Source organism: Bidens hawaiensis, unplaced genomic scaffold (genome assembly GCF_021521415.1).
Source record: "Bidens hawaiensis isolate Kalapana, Puna unplaced genomic scaffold, B.hawaiensis_p1.1 tig00024843_1, whole genome shotgun sequence".
In the NCBI taxonomy this organism is placed as follows: Eukaryota; Viridiplantae; Streptophyta; class Magnoliopsida; order Asterales; family Asteraceae; genus Bidens; species Bidens hawaiensis.
The window spans coordinates 62,942-81,883 of record NW_027493941.1 but is presented as its reverse complement, the minus strand read 5'-3'; the positions used below and the strand labels follow the sequence as shown (position 1 = coordinate 81,883).

Sequence of the window (18,942 nt, the reverse complement as noted above, 5' to 3'; positions counted from 1 at the left end):
AACAAAAAAAGTTAGTTAAAACCACACCCAACCTTTTGGAATTATGGATCAAGAACTAACTTACCTTTTCACTTATGACTTCTTGAATTACAAGACTATCACTCGAAACACTGGTAATAATCTCGGCTGTGCTCGTAACATTTAAATCAAAATACGCGACTTCTTGCCTTAATACGGCTTTCAAATAAGTTGATCTCAATCTTGATGCTTGTCTTTCTGCTGTTCTTGCCCAGCAATATCCCTCTTGCAAAGGTTTAATAATTTTATGATTAATAAAAATTTAATGAAAATAAAAAAAAATGAATAGATAACAAAACTTACCAAGAAAACATGCTACCCAAATACCAATAGCCATGTAACAAAGATTAACAGCATTCTGTAAACATGAAGCTAAAAGTTAAAACTACAAAAACCCATTTAGATTGCGTGATCAACTTAACCTTTGACTTGTAAAGTTATATGATTATATAAATATGTGTACAAGTAAATTATAATATTAACCTCATTGATTTTATCAGTGAATACATCCATAGAGAATGAGTTAGAGTCTCCAATATTATTCATGATGGTGCTAGTGATAAGCAACATCGTCGGCATCGCAATCCCATCGCCGACGGCTCCTAAGACCCCGAGAGTCATTAGAACCATGTCGACGCGGTCGGCATGCATAAAAATCGACCGGAATGATCCATTGCTGACCTTCCTGTTATTATTCTCCGTACTCTTTTTGTTCATATTAACACAAAAGAATTATGAGGTTGGAGTTTAAGGTTAGTGTTGTGTTACTATTTATACGTGTCAAATTGTATTAGAAAATGGATGGTTTTGTTAGCGTGTGAAGGGGTGTATGATAGTTAATGTGTGGGTGTTTACATGACTGAAATATTTAGTTTTGACTTTTTTAAAATAGTAATAGTTTTGCTAATAAAATAGTAACTCTAAATTGTTCGTCACTAATGACGACTATGGTTAACTTAAGGTGACTCTAACTAATAATATAAATTTTATTATGACATTTGATTCAAAGATACGGTCACTGTAAGTATGGGTTGGATATATAGTATAGTGTTATGGTAAAACTATATATTTGTTTTATATTTTACTCTAATATGGTCATATACGCATTTAAGTAGTTAATAATGAAGTTTCGGAACTTGCTTTTAAGATATTGTATTTGTAAAATGTATGTACTAGGGATGTAAATGAGGTGAATCGTTTATATGTTAATAGTCTTTAAAAAGTTCAAATTGAATCGAGTTTAAATGCGCTAGAGCTTGAATCATCAAGTAAACAAAATTAAACCTCGGCTAAATCAGGTTCACGAGACTAGAAAGTACTGTTATTAGTAAAAGTCAAAATTGAAGAAAGTCAACGCAGTCAACAAGAAGTTCAGGGGGTAATATGTCATTAAGTGAAAGTTGTTTAAGTGGTGAAGTAAACTTTAGCTGACTTTTGACACAGCTCTTATACCTGAGGGACTGTTTGTGCCAAGTTCTAAAGAGAGTTTGTTAGTTGCTCGTTAACAGTTGGGAATTAGGGTTCTTAAGTACTTAATTAACGATTCAGTTGTCCTAGTTAGTCGTTCAATTCTAAATTCCTTTTGTAATCACTTCCAATTCGTAATCGTTGATAAGAATTAGCATTTGGTTAGTTCGATTATATCATTTCTTTAATGTTTTTCATAAAAGGTATATTATTTATAAAATAAATATAATAACTTTTATATATGATAAAAATAACTAAATAATACATATTGTTAACGTATTAATCTCACTTATGTTACTATTCTATCTCACTTATGTTACTTTTCTATCGATTTTTATATATACTAGAAAATCTTTTAAAAAATCTAGTTATAATGTCTAACATTCTCGAGACACCTACAATATTAATGCCTTAGCTCTTAGGAGATGTGGCACATTCCCATAAGGCCATAATCTACACCTTAGCTCTTAGGAGATGCATCTTGTGAGTTTATGAACTTTCTGATTTTGATGCTATTTGTAAGAAACTAACACCCTAGAGCCTAAAGAGATTACCTAACTAATATATTCAAAGTTGTGTTAAACAATGGTCCCAACTCCTTTACATTTTATACACGTTTATCATGACGTAATGCTCATTGGTGAATGGTCATCTATCAATATGCTCAGTTTTACGAGTATGTTAAGACAATGTCGAAGCTAGAAATTTTATTACATAATAGTTGTTTAAATAATCAATCCAAATACTTAGCAATATTGTTGAGAATGTATAATCAATGGTTAATATTTGACACAAGATCCATCTATATTTGTACTGACATGCATGTTAAGAAAAAAATGACAATTTTTAAAATAAAATAAAACCAAGAAAGATGCAAACCAATTTTAGATCGTAACAAAAAACAATAATCAAAAAAATTAATCCAGCGAGAATATGAGAATTTAGCTCAGATTAGAAGTCAATGGCTCGAAGCATGTGCTAACCAAGTTTTTCAAATTAATATTAACAAAAATTTTCAGAAAAGAGTATATAATAATGGGAAAAGAGTGCATCACTTCAAATTGTTGCGGCAAAAAATATACTTATATTATCAGGTGACAAGAGGAATCCATCTTCTAATTTTGTAGGATGGAGAAATATATAGATAGTTAAGATTGTTGCGTGAAAATTATAAAAGATAAGGGTGATACTTATATGACAGAATTGTAACTTTTTTTAAAATATTTTTTAACCTTTGACGGTCCAATGCTCAACGGTATGGAAAACGATTTGGGGAGCGAGAGAGGGGGAGCGTGAAACGGTTCATGCCACTGGCGAAGCTTAGTTAGGGCCAGGGTCCCCCCTCCCCTTTTTTGCGTAATAGTGTAAATTTACCCGTTTTCGTCCGAAATTTTTTATACGTAGTGTAAATTTAGCCGTTTTCGGACGAAAATTTGAGCCCCCCTCGTTTGTGAAATTTTGTATACATTTTGAGTCCCCCCGGTGTCTTAGTCTAAGTTTCGCCACTGGTTCATGCAAAAGGATGCTTGAGTACTACTGGGCGGCTTAAGGGATGTGTTGTTCCAGCTCTTCACCGCAGGCCATGGTAGCTTCTTGTAGCACTCGGGATATAGCATATGTAATGTTGGGTTTAAAATTAACGTGACTCACGTATATATAACTTTAATTTATTACTGTCATTTTAAAAGATTAATCAAGGGTCAAACTATTTTATTAAAAGGAGTTTTAAATGCAATCATGTATTGTTTCAAATAAACCATGCTAACATACTTGAGTAGTCAACACAATTACTCAATTAGTGGTGGATTATGGCCTTATGGTTTTACACAGGTGTGTCTCTTTCTCTCTTCCAGAAACAACTTCTAATTAATATAAAAACAACTTTTAACTAATAAAAAATTATAATATCAACACCAATAATTGTTATTTGGTATCCATTTTAACTAAACCTCTATATTTGTGTTTTACAAATTGATATTGTACGTACCAAAACACTTGATAATTCTTACTTGATTCATATACAACAAGATAACAACTATAATATTTTTTTTTGATATAATATTTCAAAAAAAAAATAAAACTGTCATGTCTATAAACAATTACTTTATTCCCACTAATAATATAATTTTTATTTTTAAGTGACCACCAATGATATTGGAGAAGAATTATGCCAAAATAGTTATGACCTAAGAGCATCTCTAATGTAGTAGTCCGTTGGAGGTCCGCTTAAGCCGGACAATAAGGTGGAGGACAAGATGAATTTGTAGGGTTGGTTTGTGGCACTCACTGGGATGTGCAGTCTCGATTTTGCATACATGGAGCGGACATGGGTATGGCATATTATTGTACAAAGCGGCGTTTAACATACAAAGCCTTAAATGTGTGTGTGTGTTTGTTTGTTTGTTTGTTTGTGCGTATGGCATATTATTGTACAAAGCGACGTTTAACATACAAAGCCTTAAATATAGGTTGTGATTCATTTACTACATGCGTAATTATAGCTCACAAGACCTTTGCATGTTGTTTTGATAAGAAGCCTTTATATTGGATATATTATACATACACATTGAGGAGGTTTAATGTTATAAAAGAAAATGAGTGTTTTTGGAAAAGTTTAGAATCAGATGTTTAGTTGATGCGGCGGTGCGTGTACGTTCTACGGTGTGACGCATTAAGAAATGATATGTAAGAATACCTAGTGTGTGTATATATATATTACATATATATACCTATATATGCATGCATTGCGGATACATATGCACCTTATTAAAAATAATCTAATATTGTATAATCTACTACTAGTTACTTCTATAGTCAAACTATACATGCATTTTTATAGGATATGAACACTCCATCTCTAAAATAGAGGGGAGACACATTACCATATCATGCCGCTTAGGACACATATTGATAGAGGCCCAAGTATTGAAGAGTGTGTCATGTTATATTCGGAGACCCATTATCGTGCTTCCAAATGTGGCTCACGAAACGGGTATAACTTGGCCTATGAAGCTCCGTTTCAAGCCCACGACCAATCAAATCGAAGCTTGAAACGAGGAGCACGTTGTGGCAAACAGCCTACGGCGTATTGTCCCTTGTCCGAAGCCCAAAAACGACTCCTAAATAAAGTTATGGCCTTTTTTATGTTTTTACATCAGTTTTTACATTTTTTTTTTGGTTTGTGTTTGGCCCATGGTCTTTTTTGAGCCAATTTTGAATTTGAAAGTCTATTTATATGATGCTAATGTAATATCAGAAGGTAGACTTGAATTTTATCAATAAAGAATTTTCTCTTTATTTTCCTTGACCTTTGGGTGGGATTTGGCAGTTTTGAGAAGTTCATCACGGGCATTCACAGAATCAACGTGATTTAATATTCGTTATCATTTTACCGCTACATCACATATGCTCATTCTCATGACTGTATTCTTTATTTTCCTTACACTGTATTCTTGAGTTTTTTATTTAAGGGTTTGGGAAAAAAAATAGGATTTTTTTTTATTCTTAAGTTTTTTTATTAAAAGAAAAGAAAGAGCATAGAAAGAAAACTTAAGTCTTTTTTCTTTCGAAACTTTCCTACCACATATGGAATGATTGTGAAGGAAAAGTTTATAGACCATTAATATTACTAATTTACGCTATCTCAATTCTTTTTTCTATGCTGCTATGAGGACATAATTCTAAAGTTACAATTTTTTCTATATCTTTTCCTTACGATCTAACTCAAGAATATAATTAACACTTTTTTTTCTTATATTTTGTTTTAATTTGAGAATTTCTTTTAAGTATATAATTTATTTATTTTTTTTCTCTTATTCAATTTTATCATTTCTTTTTCTTGTATTTTAAACCCGAGAATACAGTGTTAATATTGTTGACACAAATCACGTTTTTTATTTTGTAGATCTAATCGATAGGGGTACAAAGAGTCATCTCCTATGCAATTCAATATCAAACCACTCAACAATCGGTGCTAGCTTGCTTCTTCAATGTAAAAAATCAAGTTTATATTTATTTTAATATGTTTGTGCTGTATGATATACTATTTTCAGTTTTAATAAAAAGTAACGTAAAATATATAACTTTTTAAAAATAGAAAAATCAAATGGAGATTATAGCAATTTAAATAATTGGAAACAAGCACGAGGAGACGTGCAGATTGAGAAAAATTAAATAAAGCATAAATTACAGCTTAAATAGGGTGACGCATTTGCATACGCATTTCAAATACAATTAGTTTTCGTCCACACACACCGTATATATATAAATAAACAATTACGATGTAAGGGTTTTTCTTTTATTCTAAAAAAAATAAAATTAGCGGTATGAAAAAACACAGACCTAAACCAGAGTTTAAAAGAGTATTTCCACAGGGAGATAGGGTGTGAGAAAGCTTAATCCAATCTAATAACCCGAATCTTCAAAATGAACAACCTCGTTAGCATCGTTACAGGAAAGAAAGCTTCCTGTAACGATGTTTGAATTAGTATTGTAACTTATGAGTATATGGTTGAGAGTCTTCTATTTATAATAGATGGTGATATAATTTTTACTGTTTGATAAAGTCTTCTATTTATAATAGATGGTGATATAATTTTATTGCCCAATCGGTCACTATCGGGACATTTTTTGGGTCCCCTATGTGACCGACATGGAGCCAGACGAGGAGGGACGCCTTGGCCGCAGACCACTTGTTCAAGTGTACCTTTTGTACAGTTGGCGCTCATCGGTTGGCTGATCATGCCTTGTACAGTTTGCCAAGTAGCTGTCATGGTCCCACTTTGTATCTTTTCGTACAGGTGGCGCCTCCTGATTAATCTATTGTGCACGCGTCGTAACTGTGGTTCTATCCGTTCTTTCTTGTCTAGTGACCAGCAAGGCCATGTCTTAATTATACAATGTGTCTGACCGGGGTCCGACCTGGGTCAAGGTCCATATCTCTTTACGGTAGCTTATTACTGATAGATCGATAGATGTATTGTGATTATAATGCTTGATTAATATGGATTATAACGTATGAACTTTGCATAGTTTAAACTCCTTGTTTAACTAATGATAATAGTTAAGATTTTAGAGTCGACACTCGACACTGACCACTGAATGGATGGCGTATTTGTTGGATTTGGCTTTTTGAGTTGGCGTTGCATGTATATGCACCATCAACAGCCTAAAATAGTTTGGATACAGGATGGGCTGCAAACATACACTCATTATTGCTCTCAAGACTACTCCATTCCCCTCACTAGCTATCTTTTATTCTTTTTTAAGACATATATATATATATATAATATATACACGATTAAATTATTCTGTGAAAATGAAAAGGATGATGAAACTAAATCGTTTATTTTTTCTATCAATTGGTAAATGTTTTTAAAAACTTAACTTTTACAAACGAATGTTATGTCATATACATACATAAAAAAAACTATTAAACTAGTGTTTTCGTATGTCTTTGTTTTTACTTAATCACATGTGTAGGTTAAATAAATAAACGAGTTTTGTTTATATATTTTATTATATTGAAATAGATACATAAACATTGCATTTAGTCATTTTTTTATTTTAAAATTTTCTAAAATTGAAAAGAAAAAACAAATAATTCTCTCTTTTCGCGCTAATTAAAGCCTCTTCTTATTTGATCCCCCCTACGGCCTACACACCCACACAACAATAGCAGGGGCCGTCTCGTGGGTAAGCTAAATGAGGCAATAGCTTTAGACCTCCAGATTTATATGGCCTCTATCTTAAATAAGAGTTATGTATTATGAGATTTGAAAGTACAGTTTTTTTAGAATTAGTAAATCAATGATAAGCCACAAGCTAAGGATGATTGCTTAATATCCATTATCACGACATATCATTCATATTCTATAATTCTTGTATACTCTCTAGCGCTACACGCATAAAGAAAAGAAAATAAAAGGCCTAAACATTTTAGTTAGTTTTAGGCCTACGAGGACGTTGAGCCGGCCCTGAACAATATAGTGTGTGTATATAGTAGTGTGTGCATATATATATGTGTATATATATATATAAACACACACTACAAATATTCTCCATTGTAATTCTATATTTCTGCATATAATGATTGACATATCCTTTTGTTCTAGTGGGTATAAATATTATGCTTGCTATAAAAGAATTTTTTTATAGTGGATGTATATGTTAAATAATAATAATAATAATAATAATAATATACGTTTTAATAACAATTAAAATATTAACAGTTGAGTTAATTATTAATATCTACAAACGTTCATATAATCATATTTTGTTTCTTCTTATTTCTTAATGCCCAAAATTTGACAAGTGTTGAACAAGAACTACAAGTTGGGTCCTAAATGGCTAAATCGACTCCGGTATATATGAAAATTTATTCAATATCTATTATTGTCCATCCTACGGGTTCATATTTAAAGCAAATTGAGTAGCTTGTGAAGTGGTTTAAAATGTCCTTTTTTTCCGAAAGGCAAATTTTATTAAAAAAACGCCCGGCCGTAGCAAAGGCAGACGACACGAACAAATGCTATGAAAGCTCCATAATTTTAAAGTCATGATTAAAGTTTCAATATGGTGAAGAAACGAATGCCTTGTTCTTTTTTTGACGGATAAATAGTCTCAAACACCCACCCATAGATATAGATATGAAACGTTACTATCATGTAAAGTGACGTCTGCGCAAATGAATCCTATATAGAATTTGGAGAAACAAAAGCCATGATGAGTGTTGGAACAAGTCTAATTTAATCAGTTTCATTATCATATACAATTTTAAACTATATAAATGAATCCTAAACCAAAGAGCTTGTTGCCTAGTTACGTGTAACCATATTGTTATAATTCTGTATAAAGTTGAGGGTTCGAGTGTTATGATATAAATTAGTTTTTATTTTGAAGACAATAGTATACATTTATGGTTTAAAACACAATTTACAAGTTTTACGGTTGAAAAGTAATCATATAAAAGCAAATAAAGGAAATTATTCCAATTTCCAAATCAAAATCAGGTATTTGGGAAAAAGAATACTAGTTCAATAGTTTCATAAATCATCTTTGGTTGTTCATTATGTATTCGATTAGGAGACCAAATACGTTTCCATCCACATCTTATAGAGCCAATAACTTTTAAGGGATTCTGCTTCCTTTTAGTGTTCTTTTTCCCTTTTGATAAGCTAGGTCATAATTACTAAGGGGTGTTTGGTACAGAGAATAGAATTGTAGAGAAATGGAATAGAGAAATGGAATTGTAGAGAAAGGGAATTGGTCTGGAGAATGAGAATTGACTGTTCTGTTTGGTAGTACAGAGATTTCAGTAGAGAAATATAGCTGAGAATCATTTCTCTTGTTTGGTACATAGAAAATAAACAGAGAATTATATCAACTTTATCATTAGCACAAGTATTTTTTTCATAACAAATATTTATTAAAAAATAAAAAACATATAAAAAGATGCATAAATTCCAACCAAAATATGCATTGATCAAACCAATTCACATACAAAACATAGTTTTTAAGCAAAAAACATCAACCATAGTTAAAACCAATTCACATACAAAACATAATTTTCTCTTCTATTGTCAACGCAAGAAAAGAACGTCCTAGATCCACATCTTTACCAAACTCACCCTCTCCTTTCTTCTTTTTCTTCTCGACCTTCTTTCCAAAGTACTTGTCATCAAACTTTTCCACATTTACCCCTAAAATATCAACCTTTGTTGATGTGGCGATAACGTATAATTGGTTCACTCGCCTCAAAGGAACACCATTGATCTTAAAAGGGCCTGAAATGAAGAATGTATATAAATGATTGCAAAATAATGAAGGAAAACAAATAAAAACAAACACATAGAAAATAAAGTGTCACAATTATTGAAATAATCAACAAAATGCAATGAAACTGTAAAAATATACTAATTCTCAGATTTGACATGTACTTTTGTTATAATGAATAAGCATTTGAGTGCATCTTGAAGCCTACTAACAATAAATAAACCCAAACAAGACTTGAACACTGTCCTTTAAAACCTTTAAACCACTTATCAAAACAAGCCAATTGTTTCATTGTTAAGTTTGTCACGCGCCTTGTAAACCACACCATACGTTCCTTCACCAATCTTCTCAACCTTCTCATACTACAGTTTTATAAACATATTAAAATCTACTGAAGCAACACATCTGATATATCTTACATAAAAAGTTGGAATGCATTATCATACCTGGTCCATCAAAAGTTACCTGATATGAACTCAACTGTATCTACATCCAAACAGCAGAAATTAATAACACAATATGAGAAACTTCAATATTACTAAAATGACATGAAATCAAGAGCTTTAATCAAACAAACAGAGGTGAATACATCCATGATCCAACTAAACAACATCTAGCAGGCGAATACTTAATCATGTCAAGAAACACACTAAATCAAATTATCAGACAACAATACCATTTGTGCATTTCAGTGAAAATGATAACAAACATTACCAATTCAGAACCTGCATGACTACAAGTGATGATTGACCTGCTTGAAGTGTACTTTCATTTATTTAGATTGTAGATGCTAAAGTTTCGCACATTTCGCGATCTTATCGTCGTGAGAAACATCACCGTTTCTACTGATTTCGATAAGAGATTCAGTCCAAATTGACTCTTAGACTCTAGACAAGAAGATTGCATTATTTGGGAGAAATGTCAATGATATCTACGAAACTGTTTAGAGGCTAGTAAAACACTGTTTGATTTAATTGAAATGCACAAATGTCATTGTTGTTTCATTTTGTGTCTTTATTATATATTATTTTTGGCTTTAACAACAATGGCATTTGTGCATTTCAATTATATCAAACAGTTTTTTACTAGCCTCCAATGTCCAAACAGTTCCATACATATCATTGGCATTAATCTTTGATTGAAATCAGTAAAAAACGTAATGTTTCACAATTCGTGATCTTATCGTCGTGTGAAACATCACTGTTTTTACTGATTTCAGTCAATGACTAATGCGTATGATATGTATTGAACTGTTTGGAGGCTAGTAAAGCACTGTTTGATTTAAATTAAAAAATCACAAATATCATTGTTGTTAGAGTCAATAATAAATCATATATAAGAAATACACTAAATGAAACAGCAATGACATTTGTGCATAGGGCTGTAAACGACCGAACCGAACCGGACGAGACATTGTCCATGTTCGTCCGTTAAGCTTTTGTTGGACAAACGGGCGGTTCACGAACACTCTACCAAACAAAAATTCTTGTCCGTGTCCGTCCATTAAGGAATTGAGTTTGTTCGTGTCCATTTGTGTCCGTTCGTTAATATTGTAAACGGACGCTAACGGACAAACAAACACTAATGGACCCTAATGGACACTAATGGACAAACGAACACATAAACATTAATGGACAGTAATGGACAAACGAACACTAGTAGACACTAATGAACATTAATGGGCAGTAATGGACAAACAAACACTAACACACACTAATGAACATTAATAAACAAACATACATAAACGATTCTAATGAACAAACGAACATAAACGATTACATATTAACTTCAAAAAGTATAATCATTAACGAACGTTCACGAACACTATTGAACGAACGCGGCCTCGGTCCATGTTCGTCCGTTAAGCTTACCGAACGAAAGTTTTTTGTTCATCTCCGGTTCATTTATTAAACAGACGAACATAAACGAACTTCTTTCCGGTTCGTTTATAGCTTATTCTGCATTTCAATTAAATCAAACAGTGTTTACTATCCGCTAAACATTTCAATGCATATGATATTCACATTTCCCCCAAATAACACAATCTTCATACCTAAACTCAATTTAACCTAGATATATGAATCTCCAATCAAACTCAGTGAAATCAGCCACGTTTCTCACAACAACGATATTGCAAAATGTGCAAAAGGCGCAAAAGTTAAGCATCTATAATCAACATCAGTCAAACTACACATCAATTAAGTCAACAAGCACATGTAATGGCGTACGTTCTGAATCGGTAACGTTTAATAAGATATTCAAAGCAAAATGCGTACTAATTCAAAGTTATAATAATCTATAGAAACTGCTCGAAAACTGGATTAGATGAATTTGAGAGTTGAGAGTTGAGAGTTGAAAGCATACCTGCTGCGATGAAGCTTTTGTGTGGAAGAAGAAGACGAATACGAAGACGAGAGTCCTCTGGTGCTAGGTTTTGGGGGAAGACAAGTTGGTTGAAGATACTATACAGATTATGGATAGTTTGAATCCGTTGAAGATAAAGCAATCGTTACCGGTGGTTTTGTTGGTCCGGTGAAACACGGCAAGCTCAGATGGCAGGGAGAGGCGTGAGGCTGAGAAATGAAACCTAGAAATCCAATTCTCCGCTTTTTGTAGAGAAACAAAATCAGAGAAATGGAAATGGTTTATTTCCATTTCTCACCTCTTTCTTTCATAAACAAACAAGAGAATTCTTTCCAATTCCATTTCTCACCCCTCAATTCCCTCTACCAAACACCCCCTAATATTCTTTTGGAGTAACTTGTTTTGTGTTGATTTTAAAGGCACTATGTTATATCGGGTAGCATCAACATTTCAAGCTTGCAATCAAGGATTATAGATGGGTAAAGATGATGACGACGAACTAAGATTCGTGTGCAAGTTGTGTGATAAAAGGTACCAAAGTGAAAAATCATTAGGATGGCATATGTGTTCCCGAGTAATGGACTAATAGTTGGTGCTATTGTCATGATGAACCAAACCGATTAAGACTAAACAACATTAGTATCATTATTGGTATTATCCAGGGGCGGGCTAGTCGCACACTTTTATATATATAACCTTATAAAAATGAATGGAGCTAGTAAATCTTATACTTACTAGACCCAAATTTTTTATGTCCATGATACATATAATCAATCAAGTATAAGTTATTAGGCCCAAATTAAAAACTAAAAAAAATGAAAAAAGAGAAAAGTAGTGGCCGATCATATCCATCGACCTTCAGAGTTGGACCATCAAGCGACCACCGAACATGTGTGACGCGACCACTAGGCGTTGCTGCCGTTGACCACAAGGCACCACCATCGTTGACCAAAGTATGCTTTTTACCGAACAAATCTTTATCAGATAGCCATGGAGCTCAACTCATGATTGATTTAGAGAGTAATTACTGCTAAAGATTTCAACACAGGCATAAACACGAAATTATCGAGTTGATTTCTGCATACTTGTCATAGATCATGAATCTCATAGGAAATTAAGACGTCTATGTGTTCTTTTGTAGAAATTCATTAATTTTAGTGAATTGGCGACGATAGCTATTGAGAATGAAATATTAGATGGATATTAATTGTGAAGAAGTGAAAAAATAATGTCTTATCAAAAATGCTAGGAAAGCTTAATGAATCATCGGTTAGCCGTTAGCTATCACGGTTTTTGAGTTTGATACTATATTTTTGCTATGTTTATTGTTATAACGTTAATTGTCGTATAAAAAAAATTATTTCGTAACTCGTGATGATCTATAGACTTTTTTATTTCGACTCAACTAAGGTATTTAAATCCTTAGGGCAGGCCCTGGTATTATCAATACCGGTCCAACATTCGTTTTTATGATTTTTAATTTATGTAAACACGTGTCAATATTGTTTTGGGCATATTACAATTTTATTTTCTGAGTTTTATCTTCCGATTGCTATCACAAGTGCTGATACTGTACAAACAAAACCGAACCAATACCGACTGAATTTCCGTAACATCACATGGGGGAGTTCACTAATTTTATTGTAATATGTCGGAATAAGGCATTTTGTGAAAGAATTCCGACTGCCAAAAGCTCTAATAATTATTAAGAGTAGTGGCTGTGCACATCAACACAAGATATTTATTGAAGTGGTGTTGTGTGATGGCTAAAGTACTACTGTATCTAATATATTCTCATCACTTTCTTTGCCTTTTTTATTATAGACTACACATGTCACCTTATACGCCCTACAAAAAGGAAGTTGATACTCCAGTACCTTTTCCAAATTAAAGTGGAAAATATACAACTTTTTTTGCTGTAAAGCAATAGGTTATTAGGTATATGCTACCGGGGCATGTTGTAATTTGGTTCAATCCATTACACAATAGATCAATCGATTCGAACCATATATTTGCATAGTTCAATTTCGTTAACGAGGTGATATGCATAAACTAGATGGCCCAACATTGCAAGAAAAACTATACATAAATGCTTTCGGTTCATTCAAAGCATGTCTAGAATTATTCAATAAACGAACTCAGTCGATCCAATATCAACAATTCGATCTAGAAGTTGAGCTCGTGTTTGAAATCCAGACAGATGTTGCCTCCGTAGTTGGCTTTTTTCTTGTGTTATGATGATTATTATATTTTAATAGAAGTCTCAAATGATAAGTGAACACTGCAAAATTATACATCACCAAAATAACCCTTTTTGACCAAATACATAATCAATAAAATAACGTTTAACTTTTAGGTTTACAAAGATAGTTATTGACTTTTTCTTTTTCTCCTATGATATTATGCAAGCCCGTCTCTTCTTTTCACTCCTACTAATAGCCTTGATAGCCTACTCCTGCGTCATTATAAGTCAGCGACAAGAATATCCTGCGACAACTTTAATCGTCTTCATGTGCCAAAAAGACACGTGTCAAGTTCTGGTTAAATGGTAATCTCGTGTTTTCTATGGCTATTTTAATAAAGTTTTTTTTTGTTCTTAGGACTATTTGGGTGATTTTCCAAACTTTTTTAAGCCATGCAAGGTCTACATTCGGCTCGAGTGTTCAAACTAAATTACGAACAACTTTCTATAAGCTCACTGCTAACGAGTTACAAAACACGAGTACATTTTTTTTTGTGAAAGAAAATTTCAGTCAACACTAGCCAACAACAACATAGGAGTAGGACCCCTTAACGTACTGAACACGGAAGAGCCACTACTAAAAATAAAAAACAAAAAAAAGAAGAAGAAAGAGAGAGAAAAAGAAAATTACATTAGATCAAATTTACACCAATTACTCCAACAACCCAAAATTTCTTAGACCTATTTTCTAGCAAAAAAAAAAAACTAAACGATTTAACTTCGCCTATAATATTTCTCGTTTCTTTCGTAAAATTTAACGTTTAATAAAATATATTTTCAATAAATGTTTGGTACAATTTGAATTCTCAAATTTCTTGACACTTATTGTAATGTTGTAAAAGTAGGTCTCCAAGACCGAGTACTCACCAATCCCCGAGTAAATTATAAACCTTTTCTTAAACTCCGCCTAGTTACTAAGTGTCACACCCCTATCTAAGGCCAAGGAGTATGATTAATAGTTGGTACCACAAGTGTAAATAAATCAGAGTTGCATTCATTTAGTGGAAGACTTGTAAAACTTGTGGATTTAAGTTGTAAATATTTACAATACAAAAGTTGGGATTATAAAAGATTCCCAAAATCTTCCAAAAGATTATTTGTTATACGTTACAAAACCACTAGTGTTTATAAGTTTAAGTTTAGCAAAAGATCTGAGCCATCGGATATTCAAAGCGCTTCGTCACTCCAAGTGTTAAACTTGTTCACCTGAAAAATGTAAGAAAATACGTCAGCAACGAATGCTGGTGAACACGATGACGCAAAATAACTTCTTTTTACTTTATTACCTCTCGAGACTACGCCTGTCTCGGCCCATCGTGGCTTAGGAATAACAAAGTCAAATGACACATTATAAACTAGAGCCTCTACGCTAGGTCACCTCAGCAAACACCGCAGTGTTCGACTTAGTTAAGTACCCGTAAATATACACATAAGGTCGTACTCCCTCAGGAGAGCGTCCTACGACCAAGGGTGGTGCGATCATGCCTATACATCGCATAGTACCACCTATGTAAGGATCCAGACATACGTATACCACAGCCTGAGGGCTAGGTTTATACCAATAGTTATAACGGTTTTAGGAACACATAGTTCCTTGTAAACAATTTCACATAACAAGTTTGACTCATTTAAAAAAAACAAGTTTAAAAGTTTGGGGGCGTATTCACCTTGTCTCTTTAGGATCGGCTTCACTCACCGTCCAAGGGTCTTTCCCTTTCTTTATCTCGCACCTATAGTATGAGTATAAATATTTGTTAGTCGGATACACGATCCGGCTTAAGACCTTTAGTCTTATATCTCAATCCTTGATTGAACCTTTAGTTCAATTCTGTATTTACTTAAAAACTTCCAGTTTAAAATTAAATTATAAACCTTTAGTTTATATTGAAAACCCGACGTTTCTTCTTCTCCAAGAAACGTAATCTTTTCTTTTATTATTTAAGAATACTCTTTATTCATTAAATAATATTCTCATAACAAAGAATATATACATATATACTTATACACATATATATGTTATCACAATCTTCAATATCATTCTTTTATTCGTTTCTTTGTTATGTTTTCTTTTCTTTTCTTTTCTTTTATCGAGGCATCGAGTATAACCTTGACTTAAGGCTTCAGCCTTTAATATAATACTGAATTATATTGAATTCGTTACTACGCCTAACCTTAGTGGCGTATCGAAACTCTTGAGAATTGAGCAGCACTCCAACGCCGCTTTACTTCTCTCGAACAACTTTGATATGCCAACTTCAACACTTGTCGGCACGTCTTTCGAGACTCTTTGCCATAACAACGCCTTCTTGATGATGAGGGTGGAGGGTGGCACAAACTTCAAGGAATCGTTGGTACACAATTAAAGGTTCGGGATACGTTTTACGAGGAAACAAGGCACGTTTATCGAGGCAAATCGAGTATACAATTGTGGTATAGTAGAAAGATGTTAGAGAGAGAAAGAAGAGCAGGTTTTGGTGTGCCAAGAGTGAGATCCCGACCTTGCTATTTATAGGCAAAATCTGGTGTCCCATCGCGGTACGCGATGGGCTCCTGGGCACCCGTCGCGTACCGCGACGTAGCCCAGGTTAGTCACAACGTAGGTCTGCCACGTGTCGCCACGTGGCAGATGTTGTGCCACGTGTTGACACGTGGCGGACGTCATGCCACGTGTGGCCACGTGTCGTGACACGTGGCGACTAGTGTTCCACGTGTGGACACGTGGCTTGCCACGCGTCTCGTTGTCAGACAACCCATCGCGGTACGCGATGGGTCTCTCTTCTGATCCATCGCGTAGCGCGATGGGTCAGGAAACCAGAATTTTCATAATTAACCCTCAACTTTGGAATTTGGCAATTTTAGTCCTTAGACTTTGAAAAGTTGATACTTTGAACTCGAAATTTTCACGGTGTTACACTAAGATCAATCGATCAAATGTGGTGCACCCCATCCATAATCACATCTAGTCGGTCAACTTGGACCGATTTTGACTTAAAAAATAAAACATAATTCATATTTTTATAATATTAAATAAATAATATCAATTTTTTAGTTAATGATTAGCAAATTTTAGAATAATTTTAAAAATGTATTTCTATTATTTATATTGATATTCACTTATTTTGTTATAAATATTATTATACTTACGATATTTGACATATATATAATATCCAAAAATTAACTTTTTTCATATTTATCATTTCCGAGTACTCTGAGTACACCCGACTCCCCGGTCGACCACCTATTGTTCGCCTAGCGACTTTTGCAACCTTGGTTATTGTTACATATACACACATCTCTATTTTCTAATTCTCTATATCGTATGATATGGCTATGAAGTGAAGTATGTATATAAAGGACGGGCTCTCAGGAAAATAGGAACAAGCTCGGTATCAGTATCAAAAAACTTTAAAAAACAGATATTGGTCTGGTATCGAAAATACTCGTTATGAGATGATTGTGCACTAATACCGAAGGAAAGAGTTCAGTAAAATACATGTACCGTACCGGTACCGAAAATCCCTCAAAATGGGTACCAGTACCGAAAACAAAGATTTGGTAAAATGTCAGTATCGTATACCGATCCCAATACCTCAAAAAGCAACTACTGAATTGATACCAACAGTACCCGATTCATTTCTAGTAGCGGTACACTACCAGTACCCGACTACCCGGTACCATTCATTCTTCGCTAGGGATACATATCCACTTTTCTCCATGATAGGATAACAAGCTCAAATGAACTATTTGTTATTTAGATACTTTAAAACCAAGTTTAGTGGTAAAGCAATTGTTTACTGGTAACAATTGTATAGTGATAGTTTGATGGTTATAGAAATTGATGTAATGTATAGTTTAAACACTGAGAGAGCATTTTTGTTTTCATTATTGGTTTATAAGTTAAGAATGCTTTTGCTTTGCTTGATAATTATGGAAACTGCTTTGATAAATGCAATTTCTTTCGTTAATATAACTAGGGATAGTTAAATTCAAATTCCCTGAGTTTTGGATATCTGAAATTTCGGATACTGAATTTCGATATCTGAAGCTATATCCAAAATTTTGGATTAGGTTATCCAAATTCCAAATGGATATCCGTACTCTAAAAAGTATATTTTTATTAAATAAAATTTGGATATCTAAAATATGTAAATTTCCTAAAATTATCCGAAATATCTAATTGATATTTATAATTTAATAGTTTTAAAAAAATATATCTGATAATTTGGAAATCCAAAATTTTCTATCTGAATCCAAAACTTTTGATATCCGAATATTCAGATATCCAAAAATCAACCAAGCTACAGCTTCAAATTCGGATTTTTTTGCACACCACAAAATTCAATCAAGCTATAACTACAAAAGTTTAGAGTTGATGGTTTTGATTCATTTTCGGAAAATGTTTTTTTATTTGAAAAAAACTCGACATTGAAATGGTTAACACGAATAATGATTACATTAACCCAAAACTAGAACACCAAGGGTTAACTCTCATATTGCCATTGCCAATACATTGAGTTTGATTGTGTCAACACAGTGTTAGATCTGCATGTCCAAGAATTTGGAAACTGCTAATTATGAGGTAACATAACATAAACATGAAGCACTAGAATATATACTATTCTAGTTGCAGGTCACTTGTTTTGATATTGTTCTTGCTCAAGCATATTTAATCACAGACTTCTCATGAAATCTAATATGATTTGACCTCCCAACGCGTCATTCCTAGTATTGGATCCACAATATTTATTCTGTTAGCTCTCATATTCGATGCCAATATGGGATTTACTAAGATGTTACAAACATCCTGATTAGGACTCATTTCCTCAACTAGGTTTCCTCGCAATCTTGAACAATGTCAGAGTTGCTCTGATATCATAGTGTAGTACTAGTACCTTTGTCATAGTCATGATATTGCCATCACTAACTAACGACTTCGTTTTGTTGATGAGGCGGAGATTTTTTTAAAAGGCCACCCATAATGGCTCTGCTTTTGATCAAAATAGTTAAGTATGATTATTTGGTCGGGTGTGTTGTGGCCAGAAAACATGCCATGCCTCTTAAAACTATGCACTCTATTT

General features: G+C 33.3%; 1 protein-coding gene across 2 annotated transcripts in view; it reads right to left on the bottom strand.

Moving 5' to 3' along the window:
- The window catches only part of LOC143570181 (ABC transporter B family member 15-like), a 211,481-nt gene extending 210,514 nt beyond the window's left edge, over nucleotides 1-967 (bottom strand). For both annotated transcript variants that reach the window (XM_077055904.1, XM_077055903.1), the window contains exons 1-3: nucleotides 502-967; nucleotides 322-376; nucleotides 65-243 (exon numbers count right to left, since the gene is read on the bottom strand). In XM_077055904.1, coding sequence (XP_076912019.1) covers nucleotides 65-243; nucleotides 322-376; nucleotides 502-735 — 468 coding nt within the window. In that variant the 5' untranslated portion in view covers nucleotides 736-967. The remainder of the gene's footprint in view (nucleotides 1-64; nucleotides 244-321; nucleotides 377-501) is intronic.
- Nucleotides 968-18,942: the final 17,975 nt, after the last annotated feature.